Here is a 16,619-nt window from a genome sequence, read left to right on the forward strand (position 1 = left end):
CCCCCCCCGCCCCCCGTGGCCCAGCCACCACCATGAGCAGGGCCCCCCAGTCCCCGCGACCTGGGACTGACAGATCTGGGAACAGCCATTCCATTCCAACACTCAGCTCTCACCTAAGAGGCCACCTCTTTAAAGAAGCCGTCCCTCAGGACCTGCCTGATTTCCAGTTTCACCCCAAACCGACCCTGAGACAAGAGCACGGTGCCGGCAGCTTATGGGGAAGATGTCCCCCTGGTTACAGAGCCCCACGTGCATTCTGTGTGTGTTTTTCCTCCATCTGCACTGACGAGAGAAGAGTTGTTTAAAAGCCCCTGAGCGGGGAGGAAGCGGAGCTGCACATCCACCACTTCCTGTCCCTCCTTGTCTGATGGTTTCTCTTGGGGACACTCTGGTCTGTCGGGGGCGGGGAGACAGAGAAAGCCTGAGGCACCGAGACTGGGAAGACTTCTGCGCAAGGCACCGGGCCCTCCAGGGTGGGAGCAGAGGACAGGGGGGCCCTGATGGGTGCCCCACACCCACCTCGCCATTCTCTATCCTGGTCGCTGCTGTGATGCTAGCTAGACACTCACTTTATTATTATTTATTTATGTATTTATTTATTTATTTATGTTTAACTTTATTATTATTTATTTATGTATTTATTTATTTATGTATTTATTTATTTATGTTTAACCCTACCTGAAGATATTTTCCCATTGATTTTTAGGGAGCGTGGAAGAGAGGGAAAGACAGAGAGAAATATCGATGTGAGAGAAACACATCGATAGGTTGCCTCCTGCACGAGCCCTGACCAGGGCCTGCAACCAAGGTACGTGGCCTTGACCGGAATCGAACCCGGGACCCTTCAGTCTGCAAGCCGATGCTCTAACCACTGAGAACACCAGCCAGGGCACGGGGTGGTCTCTGAGAAGTGGGACTGTGGATGACCGCTTCCTCCCTATGAATTTCTAAAATTCCTTTAGCAACAGAACAGCGCACTGAACAGAAGTACCCACGAGAGTATTAAAACACCTCTCCGCCTTGACTGTGCCACCCACAGCCAGCACCGAAGTCCTCTCTCCTTCCATGAGTCACCTGGCTTCTGCCCGGTGACTACGCTTGGAGTGTTCAACCCCGGACCTTCAAACTTCTCATCCTTGTTCTGTGTTTCCTTAAAGAAGGGTTTTCAGTGGCTAAGACTTGCCCGACTCTGCCCCTCTCTTGCCGCGGGGCAATTTCCACCCACTCTCTGTGGTCACTTTCTTCATCTGAAAATAGATAGTAGTCTCACCTCCCTTCCCAGGGCTGTTGTGCAATGGAATGAATTAAAACGTGCGAAGGCAGGTGCTCCGCGCACAGGCACTGGTAATGGCCTGTGGTAATGACCTCAGACTGCGGGCGGTGATGTGAGCCCCCCCGGGGCCTGCAGACACACAGACTGCTCTGCACACCCGACCCCACCCCCGCAGAGGTCATGGGAGTCCCTACCACAGATGGATCCTGCGACAGGTGCAATGCAGGGCCGCCCTGCCCTGGAGGGCTTCCCATACAGGGAGGACAGACGCGTCCTTGTAAGACCACCCACCTGGCCTGGGACGAGGCTGGAACACGAGTGAGGGAGCTGCCCATCAACCAGGAAGAGGCCGACCAGGTGTCAGTATTTTTTCTTTTATCCTCACCCGAGGATATATATATTTTTTAAATATATTTTATTGATTTCAGAGAGGAAGGGAGAGGGAGAGAGAGAAACATCAATGATGAGAATCATGGATTGGCTGCCTCTTGCACACCCCACACTGGGGATCAAGCCTGCAACCCGAGCATGTGCCCTGACTGGGAATCGAACCGTGACTTCCTGGTTCATAGTTCAATGCTCAACCACTGAGCCACACCAGCCAGGCTGGGGATATGTTTTTGTTTTTGTTTTTAGAGGGAGAGGAAGGGGTACAGAGGAACTTGGATGTGGGAGAGAAGCATCGATCGGTTGCCTCCCGTGTGCGCCCTGACTGGGATCAAACCCGCAGCCTTTTTGGAGTCTGGGATGTCGCTCCCACGGAGCCACCTAGCCAGGGCAGGTGCCATCACTGCCTATATGGTTCTGATGGAGACGCTGGTAGAGCGTTCAGGGACAGTGGCAAACCTGGGAGTGAATGTCCCTGTTTTCCTCCTGGGACTGATGGGCGTTGAAGTTATGTAGCCCACGTGGGTCAGAGTGAGGAGCCACTGGAGGACGGCAGCCACGTGCACGTTACCCAACACCCTGACCTTGTAGAACGTGCAGAAGTCGCCCCGCAGGGGTCACTCTCACTTCCCTTCCTGACCAGTCCATGTAAATAACCCCCGACCCACAGACCCACACAAGTGGCCCTCTCCTTCAGCTGCACCGCTCTTATCCTCACGCCATTCCCTCTAAACCGGTGGTTCTCAACCTGTGGGTGGCCACCCCTTTGGGGGTCGAACGACCCTTTCACAGGGGTCGCCTAAGACCATCAGAAAACACATATATAATGACATATTGTTTTTGTGATTAATCACTATGCTTTAATTATGTTCAATTTGTAACAATGAAAATACATCCTGCATATCAGATATTTACATGACGATTCATAACAGTAGCAACATGACAGTGATGAAAATAATTTTATGGTTGGGGGTCACCACCACATGAGGAACTGTATGAAAGGGTCGCGGCATTAGGAAGGTTGAGAACCACTGGTCTAAAGGATCCTGGGTTCAACTCCGGTCAAGGGCACGTACCTTGGTTGCAGGCTCCACCCCAGCCCGGGCCCCAGTCTGGACAAGTGCAGGAGGCAACCAATCGATGTGTCTCTCTCTTCCCATCCCTTCCAGTCTCTCTAAAAATCAATGGAAGAATATCCTTGGCTGAGGATTAACAACAAAAAAAGGAGGGAGGGAGGTGGTGGAGACAAACGGCATTGATTTGTTTTTTATCTGAAACAGCTCTCAGCAGATTTCATCTTGGGCACCGACGTGACTACACACTTTCCGGGGGACGGGCTCACTTCCCAGTGAGTCAGGATGGCACGAGGCCAAAGCTCACCTTCACGGCTCCGGCTTTTGCTTTGTGCTTGACAGGCTTTCCACCGTCACAGAAATTTATCTCGATGACTTACAGCCTAATTGCTCCTACCTCAGACCATTATTTCAGTCGAAAGTCGTTTTCCCCAGAAGGAACCCTCAACTCTAAAAATGTTTTTATCATGAAATATGTCAGAAATACAGGCAGGAGCATAGAATGTCTATGTATAGTGGGAGAATCATAATAGAAACAGAATAAGGGAGGGGGACACAGGAGGTACTGCTCAAAGGTACAAAGCCTGCCGTCACCAAGACTGTGACCTTGAGCAACAGGGGGCTGGGGGCACCGACTCCCCGCGTGGCTGAAAATCCACACAGAACTTCTTTCTCTCTGAAAACATAACTACTAATCGCCTACTGCTGACCGAAAGCCTTACCGATAACATAAACGGTCTATTTACATGTTTGTCATGGGTATTACATACTGTATTCTTACAGTCAAGTAAGCTAGAGAAGAGAAAATGTTATTAAGAAAATCATAAGGAAGAGTATTTGCAGTGTTTATTGAACAAACCCACGTATAAATGGAACTGTGCAGTTCAAACCCATGTTGTTCAAGGGTCAGCGGTAGTTAGAAATTAGCTAAGAGGATCGATCTGATGTCAAGTCTCTGATCACAAATAAAAACGCTGATTAAGAGGGCGGCAGGAAACTTATCTTCAAACTCACCGAGTTGTATACATGAAGTACGTACAGCTTTCTGTATGTTACTCAGACCTCAACAAAGGGGCAGCCCCATCGCCTCCTGCTCCTCAGAGGTGACCATTATCCTGATGTTTATCTTAATCACTCCTTCTCATTTCTTTTCTTTTTTAAGAATTAAAAAAAAATTGACTTATAGAGAGAGGGGAAGGGAAAGGGCGAGAGAAAGCGAGACATCAATGTGAGAACAGCTGCCTCCTGCACACCCCCTACTGGGGACTGAGCCCGAAACCCTGCAAGGGACGACGCGCCAACCAATGAGCCACGCTGGCCAGGCAGTAAGTTCATGTCTAATAAACGAATCTATGCTGGCCTCCAAACTACAATCCAAAACAGGAAGAGAGATTCTGAACATTCCTTCCACATCCAATTTCTTAGAGAGCGGAGAACAAAAAGGACAACTGAAAAAAAGCCCACATGAAGTAAGTGTGCAAAAGTGTTTGCAGAATCAATTAGCTTTTGACCCCCTTGTCAGGCAGGGCGTTTTCCTTACAAAACAGATTTCCTTATACGCCGCAAACAGCACTGCCCCCACCCAGTATCTCTCCGCTTCTAAGGCTTTCAGTTATTGCGAAACTCACCTTTCCGTAATATTAATTTCAAGAAAGTTCAAGCCAGTGGAACTTCCTGGAGTGTGAAAAGAAGGACCATTGTCCACTTACCAGGCGCACAGCGAGCTGGTCAGCAGCGTGGGAGCGCAGGTTTGCCTGTCTGTGCAAAAGAAGAAGGTAATTAGAATTCCGGTTGTAATAAATACATATAATCTCCTCTTTAGAGCGTTTGTTCTAGAGAATGCTCGTGTAGGCCAAGTTCTTAGAAACACTTTCCTCCGAGCATTCTCAGTATTGCTGAAAGGGCTCCAGAAGTCATTCAGTACCAGGGAAGTCCCACGTCCTAAGCTTTGCTGGTTCCTCCTCAGGGAGCCATGAAGTCCCAGTTTGGTAGATGGCTGGGGTGGAAACAACATGAAATCTCCATCAAATCTCCCCAACGTTTGGTTCTGAGGGGACACCATGCTGGCCTCGGGCTATCGGAACAGTTTAACCCAAGATTTGGGTATCAGACCAAACCATACGGTTTCTATCGACAATAGGAATGGCAAAATTTAAAAAGAATCGAAGCGACCCCTAGATGCCCCATTTTCTCAGTTTGGCCATGTGGTAGATATAGCGGCTTTAAAGACCACGAAGACGAGGCGGGGAGCCTTGGCCACGTTCAGTGTCTAAATACTAAACTGGGTTCATCCACGCAGGCCTTGAGACAGTTACAAGGATTTCCATTGTAGGGGAAACCAATGCGAATCCAGTATTGAAGAACAGATTCTGATAGAGCAGCTAAAATGTGTAAGACCTTTGCTGACAAAGAAAAGAAAAAAAGCCAAAACTGTGGAACAGGCAGCAAAGACTGCTAATACGAAGCTTGACCAGCGAGCACCGCATTCAGCGAACACCCTGGAAATGCAACACCCAATCCTCAGGCCCCAGATTACCCTCCAAACTCTCCGTTATTCCTTAATAACGTACCAGGAGGGACTAGTGAGGTGATGGTTTCCGTACTGTACAATCAGTTCCCTGGTTTCAAGGAAGTGCCTTTGGTACCTGGGAGGCATGATATTGCACTTGTTGAATTTGAAAATGATGGACAGGCTGGAGCTGCCAGGGATGCTGTACAAGGATTTAAGATCACACTGTCCTGTGCCGTGAAGATCACCTATGTCAAGAAATAATGTCTGGGCTCTGGCCAGCGTGGCTCAGTGGATCGAGCATCAGTCTGCAGACTGAAGGGTCCCAGGTTCGATTCCAGTCAAGGGCACATGCCCAGGTTTCGGGCTCAATCCCCAGTGTGGGTCGTGCAGGAGGCAGCTGATCAATGATTCTCTCTCATCATTGATGTTTCTCTCTGAAATCAATTATATATATATATATATATGCATTTCAAGCCCAGAAGTGGGCCCTGTGTTGGGGGAGGAGGCACTGGTAGTGGGAACACTGTGAGAAAAGGCTGAAGAACATGGGGTTCCATGGGAATGGCAATAAATCCATTTGGGGGGAGGGGACGGGACAGGTGCCAAAGGAGGGCTGATGTCAGATTCAGAAGTCCATGTGTAACTAGACTAATGAGTTTAGGCTGCGGAAGGATGTGAAGCCGAGTGTTCCCGTGGGTAAGAGATGGGAACACGAGATGAGCTAGGAGGCCGAGTACACCTTCTGAAAGGTGATGACAGCTCCAACTAGGTCAGTGCCTGTTGAACAATGGAAGGGACGGATGTCAGAAACATTTCTAAATAATAAATGACTGGTTACCGGCAGGGGAACTGAGGGGTGATGAGTTCTGTGGGAGGAAGGGCAGGTGTCAGGATGGAGGAGGAATGGAAGCTAATGAATTGGAGGTTTTTTGTCTCGAGACTCACTGTTCTCAGGAGATGGAATGTCCTCGGCTAGAGATAACGTGGACCTTTCACGGCCACACCTAAGAAACAGTTCTTTGGAACAAACGTTGCCGAGTGTCTCCCTCCTCCTCTCAAGGGAAAGAACGACCTGCCAGTGCAGCCAGACTGCCCCGCCAACACGCTGAGGAAACATCCCAGAACGTTTTAATTCTCCCTTCGTTCGTGATCATCTATCTCTAGGACACGATCCACATCTGCTTTTTCTTTTGGTGGGTGTTGCCTCCTCTGCACCCTTCTCTTCGTACCCCTTCCTTGGGCCTGTGATACTCTGTTTACATGTCTGCACCCTTCTGTGAACTCCTTGAAAAAAAAAGGGGGGGCTGTCTTATTTATCTGATTTGCTTTTAGGTATTAGTACTTTCCCCATTTTTATCAATTACATTCTTAAAAGTAGCATAACTGGGGGTGGTGAACACACAATGCAGTGTACAGATGATGTGTTACAGAATTGTTACCAGTGTCACCCCAATACATTCACTAAAAAAGGGAAAACAATATTCTGATGGAAAGAAAAAGTAGCCTAACCATTTGTGTCGAGCGAGGTGGAGTAGAAATCTTGGGAGAACAGACGCAGGTAATGAAACCCACCGACCCAGCCTCAGAATACAGGCGCGGCACCATGAATGAGGAATGAGATTAGACACGACAAATTAAACCCGTCAGAAAGTTATCAGTAAGGGACTCATCAGAGGTACCCGGGCAGAGGCCAGCGGGAAAGGGCTCCCACACCGCCAAACCTGGGGCAATCTGAACATCATGTAATGATAGTAACGGGAAACAACACACTGAAAACATGGTGATTCCTGAGTGTGGTGAGAAATGGACTTACATCATTTCCGGTACCTCCCTAAGGAAAAAAGCAACGTTATAGCACAGGAAGCTTGGGAGAACCACCTTAACCAGGAGATCGAGGTGGACAATCTCAGGAAGGGGCAACTCGAAATCACGTGCCTCTGACGGGACGCAATGAGGACTCGGCGTCGCTTCATGAAATGCCTCCCAAAGGTGCACAACTTGGATCTCATTGAGGGGGAACCGCAGACTAACCCGCACGGAGCGCATTCTGCAAGGAGCTGCCTTTCAACCCGCACAAGTGTCAGAAGCCAGGACAGAGGATCTGCTCCGGCCTCTAAGGAAGCAACAGCTCATTCTAACCTGGACCCTCTGATTATGCAGGGTGTTCCTGGGAGCCCGGGGGACACGGATGGAGCCGAGATGGAGATGGGAGCAGTGACCACTAACTCCCTGGCTGTGATGGTGGCTGACGCAGGGGAGTGTCTTGGTGGCAGGAAATAAACACGGAAGTATTTGGGGTGACGCGCCATCAGGTTGGCAACTTCCTTTCAGATGGTTCAGAGGCAGAAAAAGAAAGTTTTTTTTTTTTACTGTAAATGCAACCTTTCCAGAGTACAGTTGCGATAGTTTCAATATAAAAATTTTATTTAAAAAAGTATCAGTTATTTTATTTTGGCAGTTCAATTTTTTTGAAAGAGGAGGTAGGCTGTTTCCAAACAAGGCTGGCCAGATGGGAAGAAATCTTCAACTCCGACTTGGCCTCATGAATTTGAGAATCAAAGCTTACGTGAGGCCACCTCTGTGGAGCTGCAGGCGCCCGCTCGGAGCGCTGGGCTTCTCGCCAGGCCGGCGCACTGGACTCCTCCATGGCCTCTGCTGGGAAGTCACTGGCCAAGGGACTGCTTCAGAGCCTCATACATCAGCCGGTCCTGGGAGGGGGGGGAAGACAGAACACAGAGCTGATCACTGTTTTGGGATGAACTGTGTCCCCCCCCAGAATTCATATGCTGAGGTCCCAGGACTTCAGAGTGACCTTATTTAGAGACAGGGTCGTTAAAGAGGCAATTAAGTGAAAATAAAGTCGTGAGGGTGGGCGCTACTCCCAACAGGACTGGCAGCATCTTTGCAAGGAGATTAAGACACAGACAGGCACGGAGGGAGGGAGGTCCATGTCATTTGTAAGGGGCGGGGCCTCAGAAGAAACCAGCCCTGCCAACACCTTGATCTTGGCCGTCTCATCTCCAGAACTCTGAGAAATAAACTGCTGTGTCTGAGCCCCCAGTCTGTGGCAGTTTGTTACATCAGCCCGAGCCAACCAACACAGAGCTGACCTCCCCTCCCCTCATCTACGTCCATACACATGCCTTTCTCCAGGGAGTACCCATGACTCTCATAATTGTTGACATAAAAAGTTTGCCCCCAAATCAGGGTAAAAGATGCTTATGTCTCTATCTAATTAGTAAAGCAAAATTCGAAACCATACTGAGTCCGGACTGGAATGAGAGGCAAAAGCGGAGGCTGCGTGAGCAATACTATTTGTCAGAAACTGTCAGAGTATTTTTCAATGGGGTTGGATCATTCTACATTTTCAACAACGAAGTATGAGAGTTCTAGTTGCTTCACATTCTTGCTACCCTTTGGTGTTGTCAGTCTTTCACATTTAAGCCATTCCACTCCTATACGTTTATCCCAAAGCAATACAGCAAGTTTCCATTTTCCAGCCCTTTAAAATATTTTTAAAAAATCAAATTTTGGCCGAAACCAGTTTGGCTCAGTGGATAGAGCGTCGGCCTGCGGACTGAAGGGTCCCAGGTTCGATTCCAGTCAAGGGCATGTACCTGGGTTGCGGGCACATCCCCAGTAGGAGATGTGCAGGAGGCGGCTGATCGATGTTTCTCTCTCATCGATGTTTCTAACTCTCTATCTCTCTCCCTTCCGCTCTGTAAAAAATCAATAAAATATATTTTAAAAAAAATCAAATTTTGTTAAAGTATTCCTCTGGATAGTTAAAATGTTCACAGGCTCAAAAAGAACTATAGCCCTGGCGGCGGACTCAGTGGGCGGAGTGTTGTCTGCACTTAGAGGTCGCTGGTTTGACACCCAGTCAGGGCACATGCCTGGGTTTGGGACTCGATCCCCAGTAGGAGGTGTGCAGGAGGAAGCCGACTGGTGCTTGTCTATCACATCGATGTTTCTCTCTTTCTCTCCCCTCTCCCTTAAAAAATCAAAACATATTTAAAAACATGTACATAAATAGTTATAGAGTGAAAAAAGGCTCTGTTCTATGCAGCCCTCCATCAATATATCCTTTTAGATTGTCCTCTGCATATATGTGCAAATACACTAGAATCTGGTGCTTGTCTATCGCATCGATGTTTCTCTTTCTCTCCCCTCTCCCTTAAAAATCAAAACATATTTAAAAACATGTATATAAATAGTTACAGAGTGAAAAAAGGCTCTGTTCTATGCAGCCCTCCATCAATATATCCTTTTAGATTGTCCTCTGCATATATGTGCAAATACACTAGAATCAAGCAGCATCACTAAGACATACATGTATCCTTCCTAAAAGGATAAAAAGACATCTACAATGTCCGGAATTATAGGTTCAGATGTGCTTTTAATAGAATCCACTGGCTTGAATCTCTCATGTAGTCAATACATTCTAATTAGCAAAAGCTACTGTCAGTGTAACATTAATGGAGTTGAGTGACCAGGTTAGCAGGTATCTATGTATACATTTATGGAAGTGCTTACCATACAACTCCTAATTGCTCATAAAGATTAGGAACTATGTCTACATGATTTTATATCTTTTAAGTCCAGCAGCGTGTCTGGCCTAAGTATATAGTAGGTACATGATAAATGTTTATGTACAGATAGAAGAATGAGATCTTAGGCAATCCATTAATACACTAGGCGTAAGGGGTGGTTTTTCCTCTCATAAATGTCAATGTGAGAAATAATCAGGCAAATAGATGACCCATATTATCCTGAGTGTGAAGAAAAAAATCAAAGTTCTCTGGCGGTGGGTGTGAAAACCACTAAATCACTGAGTTAACAAAGAGTAGGGTTTCTACGATGTGGGTTTTATAGAGGACAGGAAAAAGGTGTAATTTATGTTTGAGTGAGACTGGCTTCCTGATAGTGGAACAAGGCCATAGTGGGCGGAGTGAAAAGACTATAATTTGAGGTAATAAAGAGGTGGGAAAATAATCTCAAGGTCTCAACATTTATTAACAGTTAACCCTGCCCCAGGTCACTGGTGAGCCGTTAAGGCTGAAAAACAACAACAAGCCAGCCGAGTAAGTTATGCCCTGCTGGTCTGTGAAGTGACACATGCTGGACACGAGGGCTTGGCTTCGCTGAGCAGAGAAAATAAAGGATGACACAGCTGAAATGAACATTCTGGATTCAAAAAAGCAACTGGCAAAAAAGAGTCCCAGCTTAGTTGCTGGACTGTCATAACACATCGCCAGCCTATTGAGTCTTCTTGGGACCACGACAGACACAGCCCCTCACCAGAAAGTAGGGCCGGGCAGGATCTTCAGATGGAGCCTGGCGGGTGGGTACCAGCAGAGTGGGAGTGGATGGGGCAAACAGGCAGAGCTCAGAAGAAATGTTGCTCACCGTCCTCACTTCCCACCCTCAACCCGTTAGTGAGGATTTACTGGGCCAGGTGACAATGTCTGCATTTGGCCTCTAAACCAAACCAGACCCTACTGTTACGCCAGCCAAAACGTGGACATCAAATCCACTTTACCTGCTGTTACTATCTGACCCCAAGTTCAGCATCGTGAGGCACCAGGGAAGCAGCTGCTGCCGGGAAAGAGAGGTAGCAGCTCGATTCGATGGCTTGAGAACATGCCTAACATTCCAGAACTATAAAGACCAGCTAACTGCAGACCCTGGGAGAGCACTCACACGCCTACCTCCTTTCCTTTTCTATTTCAGACATCTCCTGGTCATCTAGTTAATGTTAACTCACTTCAAAGCCAACTGCTATTTCCCTAAGTATGTCTGAAAGGCTAAAAAACTATAGCAAGTGTTCCTTTCACATTTAACCAAATCTAGTGATTCTCTCAGTGTGAAAAAAAGGCACAAAGTCCAAACCCTCCACAAATAAGGCAGATGACTAAGCTGATTATTACAAGTCAATTAACTTGAGTACTACTGTTTTATTTTCATCTTTTCATTCTAGGGTTTGAAGTCAAGTTGCCCCTTACACCCAGCCAGAGTGAATTCCTAGCTGGCCAGTAAGTGGTTTTGGCATGAGCTCCTCACCTGAGCTGGACCAATCACAGGCTTCCCTGAGACTCTCCTGCGAGAGCCATCAGGGTTTCCCTTGCTACGGGGGCTAATAACCGAGTAACCTGTATGTCTGGGCCCGCAGGCAGCCATCTCCCCCCCAAGAGGAGGTTTCCCCCAGCCTGCCCAATGCCAGCTACACCCTCAGCATTCTTATCTTCTTGGAGCTAGACAACTCAAACTAAGCGCTGGGGACTTACCCGTAAGTTTCAGGAAAGTAAGAACATCTTCATATAATGTCAGAAAAGGTTAAAAAACCACTCTGGCTTTTTCTGACATAAAATGCCAGGTTTTACATGGCGTTTCTTACTTTGTTGAGGTGTTGTTTGTGTAAGTTAAAATGGTTGTTATGCAGTGAAGTCTGGCAGCTATGACACTTACAAAGAGACCTGGCAGGGAGATACCCAGCCCTGGGAAATGCGTGGGTTCGATGCTGCCGGGATCCGTTTTGTTCACGTGGATGCCTTTTGTTTCCGGATCCTGGAGCTGTGATGTGCCTTAGCCACGAGGACCTGCTTGTAGACTCAACCTCAACTACCTTTAAGTCGTTAGCCCTTTATCACCCAGCTCAGTGTTTCTCATTATGATTATTGATTGAAAACTGTAAGTCAAAGTCCAAACAGTTATATGAATAGATTGCTGTGCTTCTCATTATGATTATTGATGGAAAACTCTAAGTCAACCCTGGCCGGGTAGCTCGGTTGGAGTGTCATCCTGAGAAGCCAAGGTTGAAGGTTCAATCTCCGGTCAGGGCACGTACAAGAAGAATCAACCAATGCAAGCATAAATAAGTGGAACAACAAATTTCTCTCTCTCAAGGACACTCACACAGGCAATCATTTTGTTTTCATGAGGCCGTACCTACCGGTCTAAATTCTAGTCTCTTTTCTCTCTACAGTTAAGAACATTTCTTACCTTTTTTGATATAGATGATTTCACTTTCTTGAAAGCTTCTTCAAAGTGCTTCTGACTAATCTTGAGTTCACCTGCGGGGCAAAAGCACAAACATACACATCTGGGCACGATATGCTGGTTGTGATTTATAACTTAGTTTCTCTCGAGACTTCCAACCATTCCAGGGGAACAGTGAGGAAAGCGGTGATGACATTGGGGCTAGTCTATTCAGAACAATATTCAAACAAGATGTAGGACCCTTGTTCCTTTTAGCTTCATTTACATATTCCGGACCATATTTAATTTTACTATAAATGGTTAAGTTTTATATAATGTATTTTAGTGCAATCTCCCCCTGATCCAAGCAATCAAAGCAATTTATTTTGGAACAAATTATATAAAAAAATACTTTGTCTTTAATTAGAGAGAGATTTTTACCCCTTTAAAAACAAAAAAAGGTCCCTGTGTATTATTTATTATGCAACATGATCACAAGATATATGCATATACTGCAAAATGATGCCCATAATAAAGTGTGTTAACACCTGTAGCAAAAGCAGGGATGTCAGAATGTGTTCTGTGTTTACAAGACAACGTCCAGACAGAGTCATTAGTAGCTGCCATTGCGTGTATGGTGGTGTTAATTTTTAGTTACAAAACAAACCCCAAGCTAGTCATCAGATCCAGCTCTCAGACAGCCTACTACCACAGATGAGGTCTTTTACAAGAGATTCTAATTTTGCTCATTCTATCCCACCTACTTCCAAAAGGAATTTAAAATAGATGACAATAAAAGAAGTTCAGATAACTGAATCTTAAAATTAACCGAAAACCTCGGGACTTCGTGACTGAGATATGTGTGCGGACGAATCTAAGCTGAGCACATGCTGCTGTAACTGTAAACAAATTTAACTCTAAGATTCCTGGAGGCCTAAGGAAAAAAGATGGGGGGGGGGGGGGGGAATCAGCACAAATAAAAGACGTCTTTTGGAAATCTACCAAGCAAAAAGGAAATCAATGCAGACTTGAATTTAGATAAAGTACAGGTTTAGAGGAAAAGGCAGGCCTTCTGAAGAAGGTATGTATACGGACTGTCAAGGACAGCCACACACTGATGCAACAATTACCTGTCACAGGAACCGAGCAAAGGAAAGGCTATATTCTGTACTTGGCCTGGCTGGACTGCGGGCAGAAAATGAGTCTTTTTTGGCCACACTTACCCAAATCATATGAAGAGACACTGTCAAATGTGAGGAACAGTGCCAAGCTGTTGAGATGGCCCCAAATCATCACACACTAACATGTACTGATTTTGTCTTTTGAAAGGAGAGTCTAAGTGTACGGAAAGTTATTTCAATTTTCATTTCTCACGTGTGTGTGTCTTCTACTTAATATTAATATTTTCTACTTAAAATTTACATCATATTCTGAAAGGTTTCTAAAGGTCTTATCAGACAGTTTTACTGTCACAGATGAGAGACGCCAGACAATGGTCACGTTCCCAATCAGCAGCGGTTCTAGGTGTGCAAAGTGACAACCGAGAGAACTGAGAGCCTCTGGGGAGAAGCGTACCTTTTTCATGTCCACTGTTCTGTCTTGCCATTTCCTGTCTCAGGGCACAGACAGAAGCTTCCCGCACCAAAGCAGAGAGATCCGCGCCCCTGTAATGAAAGAAGTCGTCTTACTTATTTATTCTTAGATATTGTTTAGGCCAGAGCAATTTTCTTTTAAGTCGCATATTAAACAGTCAGAAAAGAAACTGACCAATAAATGTGGGATAAACTAATTATAGTCAGTAGGAAAGAGTTTTAGCTTTCACTTAAAATATTTGTAACTTTCAGAAGGAAGGAAATCATGGAGGAAACAATGCAATGAATCATAAATAGTCCCATGGTAACAGCTATAGATACCCACGTTAATATAAAAAGCTTAGAACATCGCCCGACTAGCATGGTTGTGGTTGAGCATCCACCTATGAACCAGGAGGTCATGGTCTGATTCCCAGTCAGGGCACATGCCTGGGTTTCGGGTTCGATGCTCAGTAGGGGGCGTGCAGGAGGCAGCTAATCAATGATTCTCTCTCATCATTAATGTCTTTCTCTTCCCCTCTCTGAAATCAATAAAAATATACTAAAAAGAAAAAAAAAGCTTAGAACATCATCAGTAGAAAGAAAGTGACACACCATTTATTGTAGATTTTTGTTCACACGGCCTGTGCTAAGTGCTGATGGCCCATTCCTAAATTACTTCACGTCTAAGACAAGCTTATATATAAAAAGTCATTTATGGCTCCATGTTCAAAAGGGGAAAATACAAAGGCTATAAAGTCTTTGATGTATTTGATTCAAGCTCAAGCTAAGTGGACTCTTAAGTTACTTAAAATATGACAAGAACTAACAAGCCTTCATTTAATTATTCCATGTGATAATATGCTGACTCCACTTGAGTTCAATAGAAGACAATGGTGCTGACTGGTGTTTCACTATATTTTAACATCTTGACCAGGTCTTGGCGATCCTTTGAGAAAGAGCTTGAATTTGGGACAAAAACCTTATTTCCAGACATTAACCTACTTTATTATACAATGTTGATGACCCATGTAATATATAAAATGAAAGACCCACAGAGTTTAAATTATTAACTGAATCCAATGTTTCTGTTGTAAAATGTTAGGGTTAGAACATTAGCTAATAATCACATACATGCTGGGCTCGTTGAGACCATCTTAAATGAGCCAAGGTTACTGACCAGAGCTCATCTCTCTCAGGGCCTGGGGGTGGCAGAACAAAGATTGACACTCAGAGTCTAGATGCCCATATAGTAAAAAATTGGAGATAAAACGTCTCTGACCACATCCCTAAAAACGATCAGCATGGCTTCAAGTGAAGTCATATTGGTAAGAGATGGTGATGGGACTTCTTCAACGCGGACAGGAGATAACGGAGGGCCTGCCTGGGTTACACCAGCGCAGTGGTTCTCAACCTGTGGGTCGAGACCCCTTTGGGGGTCGAACGACCCTTCCACAGGGGTCGCCTAAGACCATCCTGCATATCAGATATTTACATTACGATTCATAACAGTAGCAACAATACAGTTAGGAAGTAGCAACGAAAATAATTTTATGGTTGGGTCACAGCATGAGGAACTGTATTTAAAGGGCCAGAAGGTTGAGAACCACTGCTCCAGTGGATGTGTTCTTTGTCTGTAAGTTTACGTTGCTGAATGACAGATTCCTGAAGTTCTCAACAATGAAAACCCTGCCTCCGTCCACATTATTTGGCCTTGACCTACAGATACATCATGAACCCCAAGTATATTGTGGACAGTCAACAGAGCCTTTCAAATAAGCCAGAGACATCTTCCCCTGATAAGCTTGTTTCATTTCTTCCTGTATACTCAAACGGGAAAGTTAACCAATTTCCTTAAAAACATATGAAAAAAAAACCCAACACCACCAAAAATACATCCACCACACAAATATGAGTGCTGAAGGCAGAAATGTTTCACTTCCTGCGTTTACTACGGGCTGTGTGGATGCTCATGGGTGCATGTGCTGCGAAGTCAGTTCTGAGCCATGGAAATGAGCACACATCGCTTATTCTCTTCGAAATGCTGAGGCACTTGGATAACCGGTCACAAATACTCCGAAGGACGGACGGACAGACAGTATGTGAAGAGCAGCCATGGTGGTCAGGACAGCTGAGTAACAAGAGTCAACACACGAGAGGACCCCCCCACTTCCGAAATACCTCCTCGTGGGAGATGCTTCTCTAAGATGGAAAGAGCAGGAACGGGCCAGACACTACACCAGGGGCCCCACAGGATACCCGACTTAATCCTCCCAGCATCGTCCTTCTCCGTCATGTGACACACGAGGACACTGAGCCTCAGAGAGAGAACGAACTTGAGACTGAGATCCTTACGAATAGCAATCGCAGCGCTGGTCACCAGCAATCGCTTCCAGGTTGACATCTGTGTCCAGTGGGGGTTTGGTGCCATTCTGAGTGAGAGAGAAAAAACTATTTGTCATTGAGGGTTCAATGACCGATACGTTTCCACATGCAAGGTTCTTAATAAACAGCACTGGCTACGTGACTAAATGAATATAACTGACTCCCGCAGCAGTGTTACAAGATTTTTACAAATTTCCATTTTGAGAAATGAGGTTAAGAAGCAGGCTCCAGCCCTAACCAGTTTGGCTCAGTGGACAGAGCATTGGCTTGCAGACTCAAGGGTCCCAGGTTCGATTCTGGTCAAGGGCATGTACCTTGGTTGCGGGCACATCCCCAGTAGGGGGTGTGCAGGAGGCAGCTGATTGATGTTTCTCTCTCATCGATGTTTCTAACTCTCTATCCCTCTCCCTTCCTCTCTGTAAAAAATCAATAAAATATAT

General features: G+C 45.9%; 1 protein-coding gene and 1 pseudogene across 5 annotated transcripts in view; one reads left to right on the forward strand and one right to left on the reverse strand.

The window, feature by feature from the left end:
• Positions 1-16,619, reverse strand: part of NVL (nuclear VCP-like) — a 63,339-nt gene that overhangs the window by 7,204 nt on the left and 39,516 nt on the right. For 4 of the 5 annotated variants that reach the window (XM_014539940.1, XM_014539939.1, XM_014539941.1 and 1 more), the window contains 4 exons: positions 16,150-16,226; positions 13,799-13,887; positions 12,248-12,318; positions 7,652-7,953 (listed from right to left, as the gene is read on the reverse strand). In XM_014539940.1, the coding sequence (XP_014395426.1) occupies positions 7,909-7,953; positions 12,248-12,318; positions 13,799-13,887; positions 16,150-16,226 (282 nt within the window). In that variant the 3' untranslated portion in view covers positions 7,652-7,908. Of the gene's footprint in view, positions 1-4,442; positions 4,492-7,651; positions 7,954-12,247; positions 12,319-13,798; positions 13,888-16,149; positions 16,227-16,619 lie in introns of those variants that run through there. The other variant, XR_001362180.1, reaches the window with a different exon arrangement.
• On the forward strand, positions 4,505-5,519 carry LOC102259998 (annotated as a pseudogene).

This window comes from Myotis brandtii, unplaced genomic scaffold (genome assembly GCF_000412655.1).
Source record: "Myotis brandtii unplaced genomic scaffold, ASM41265v1 scaffold231, whole genome shotgun sequence".
NCBI lineage: Eukaryota > Metazoa > Chordata > Mammalia > Chiroptera > Vespertilionidae > Myotis > Myotis brandtii.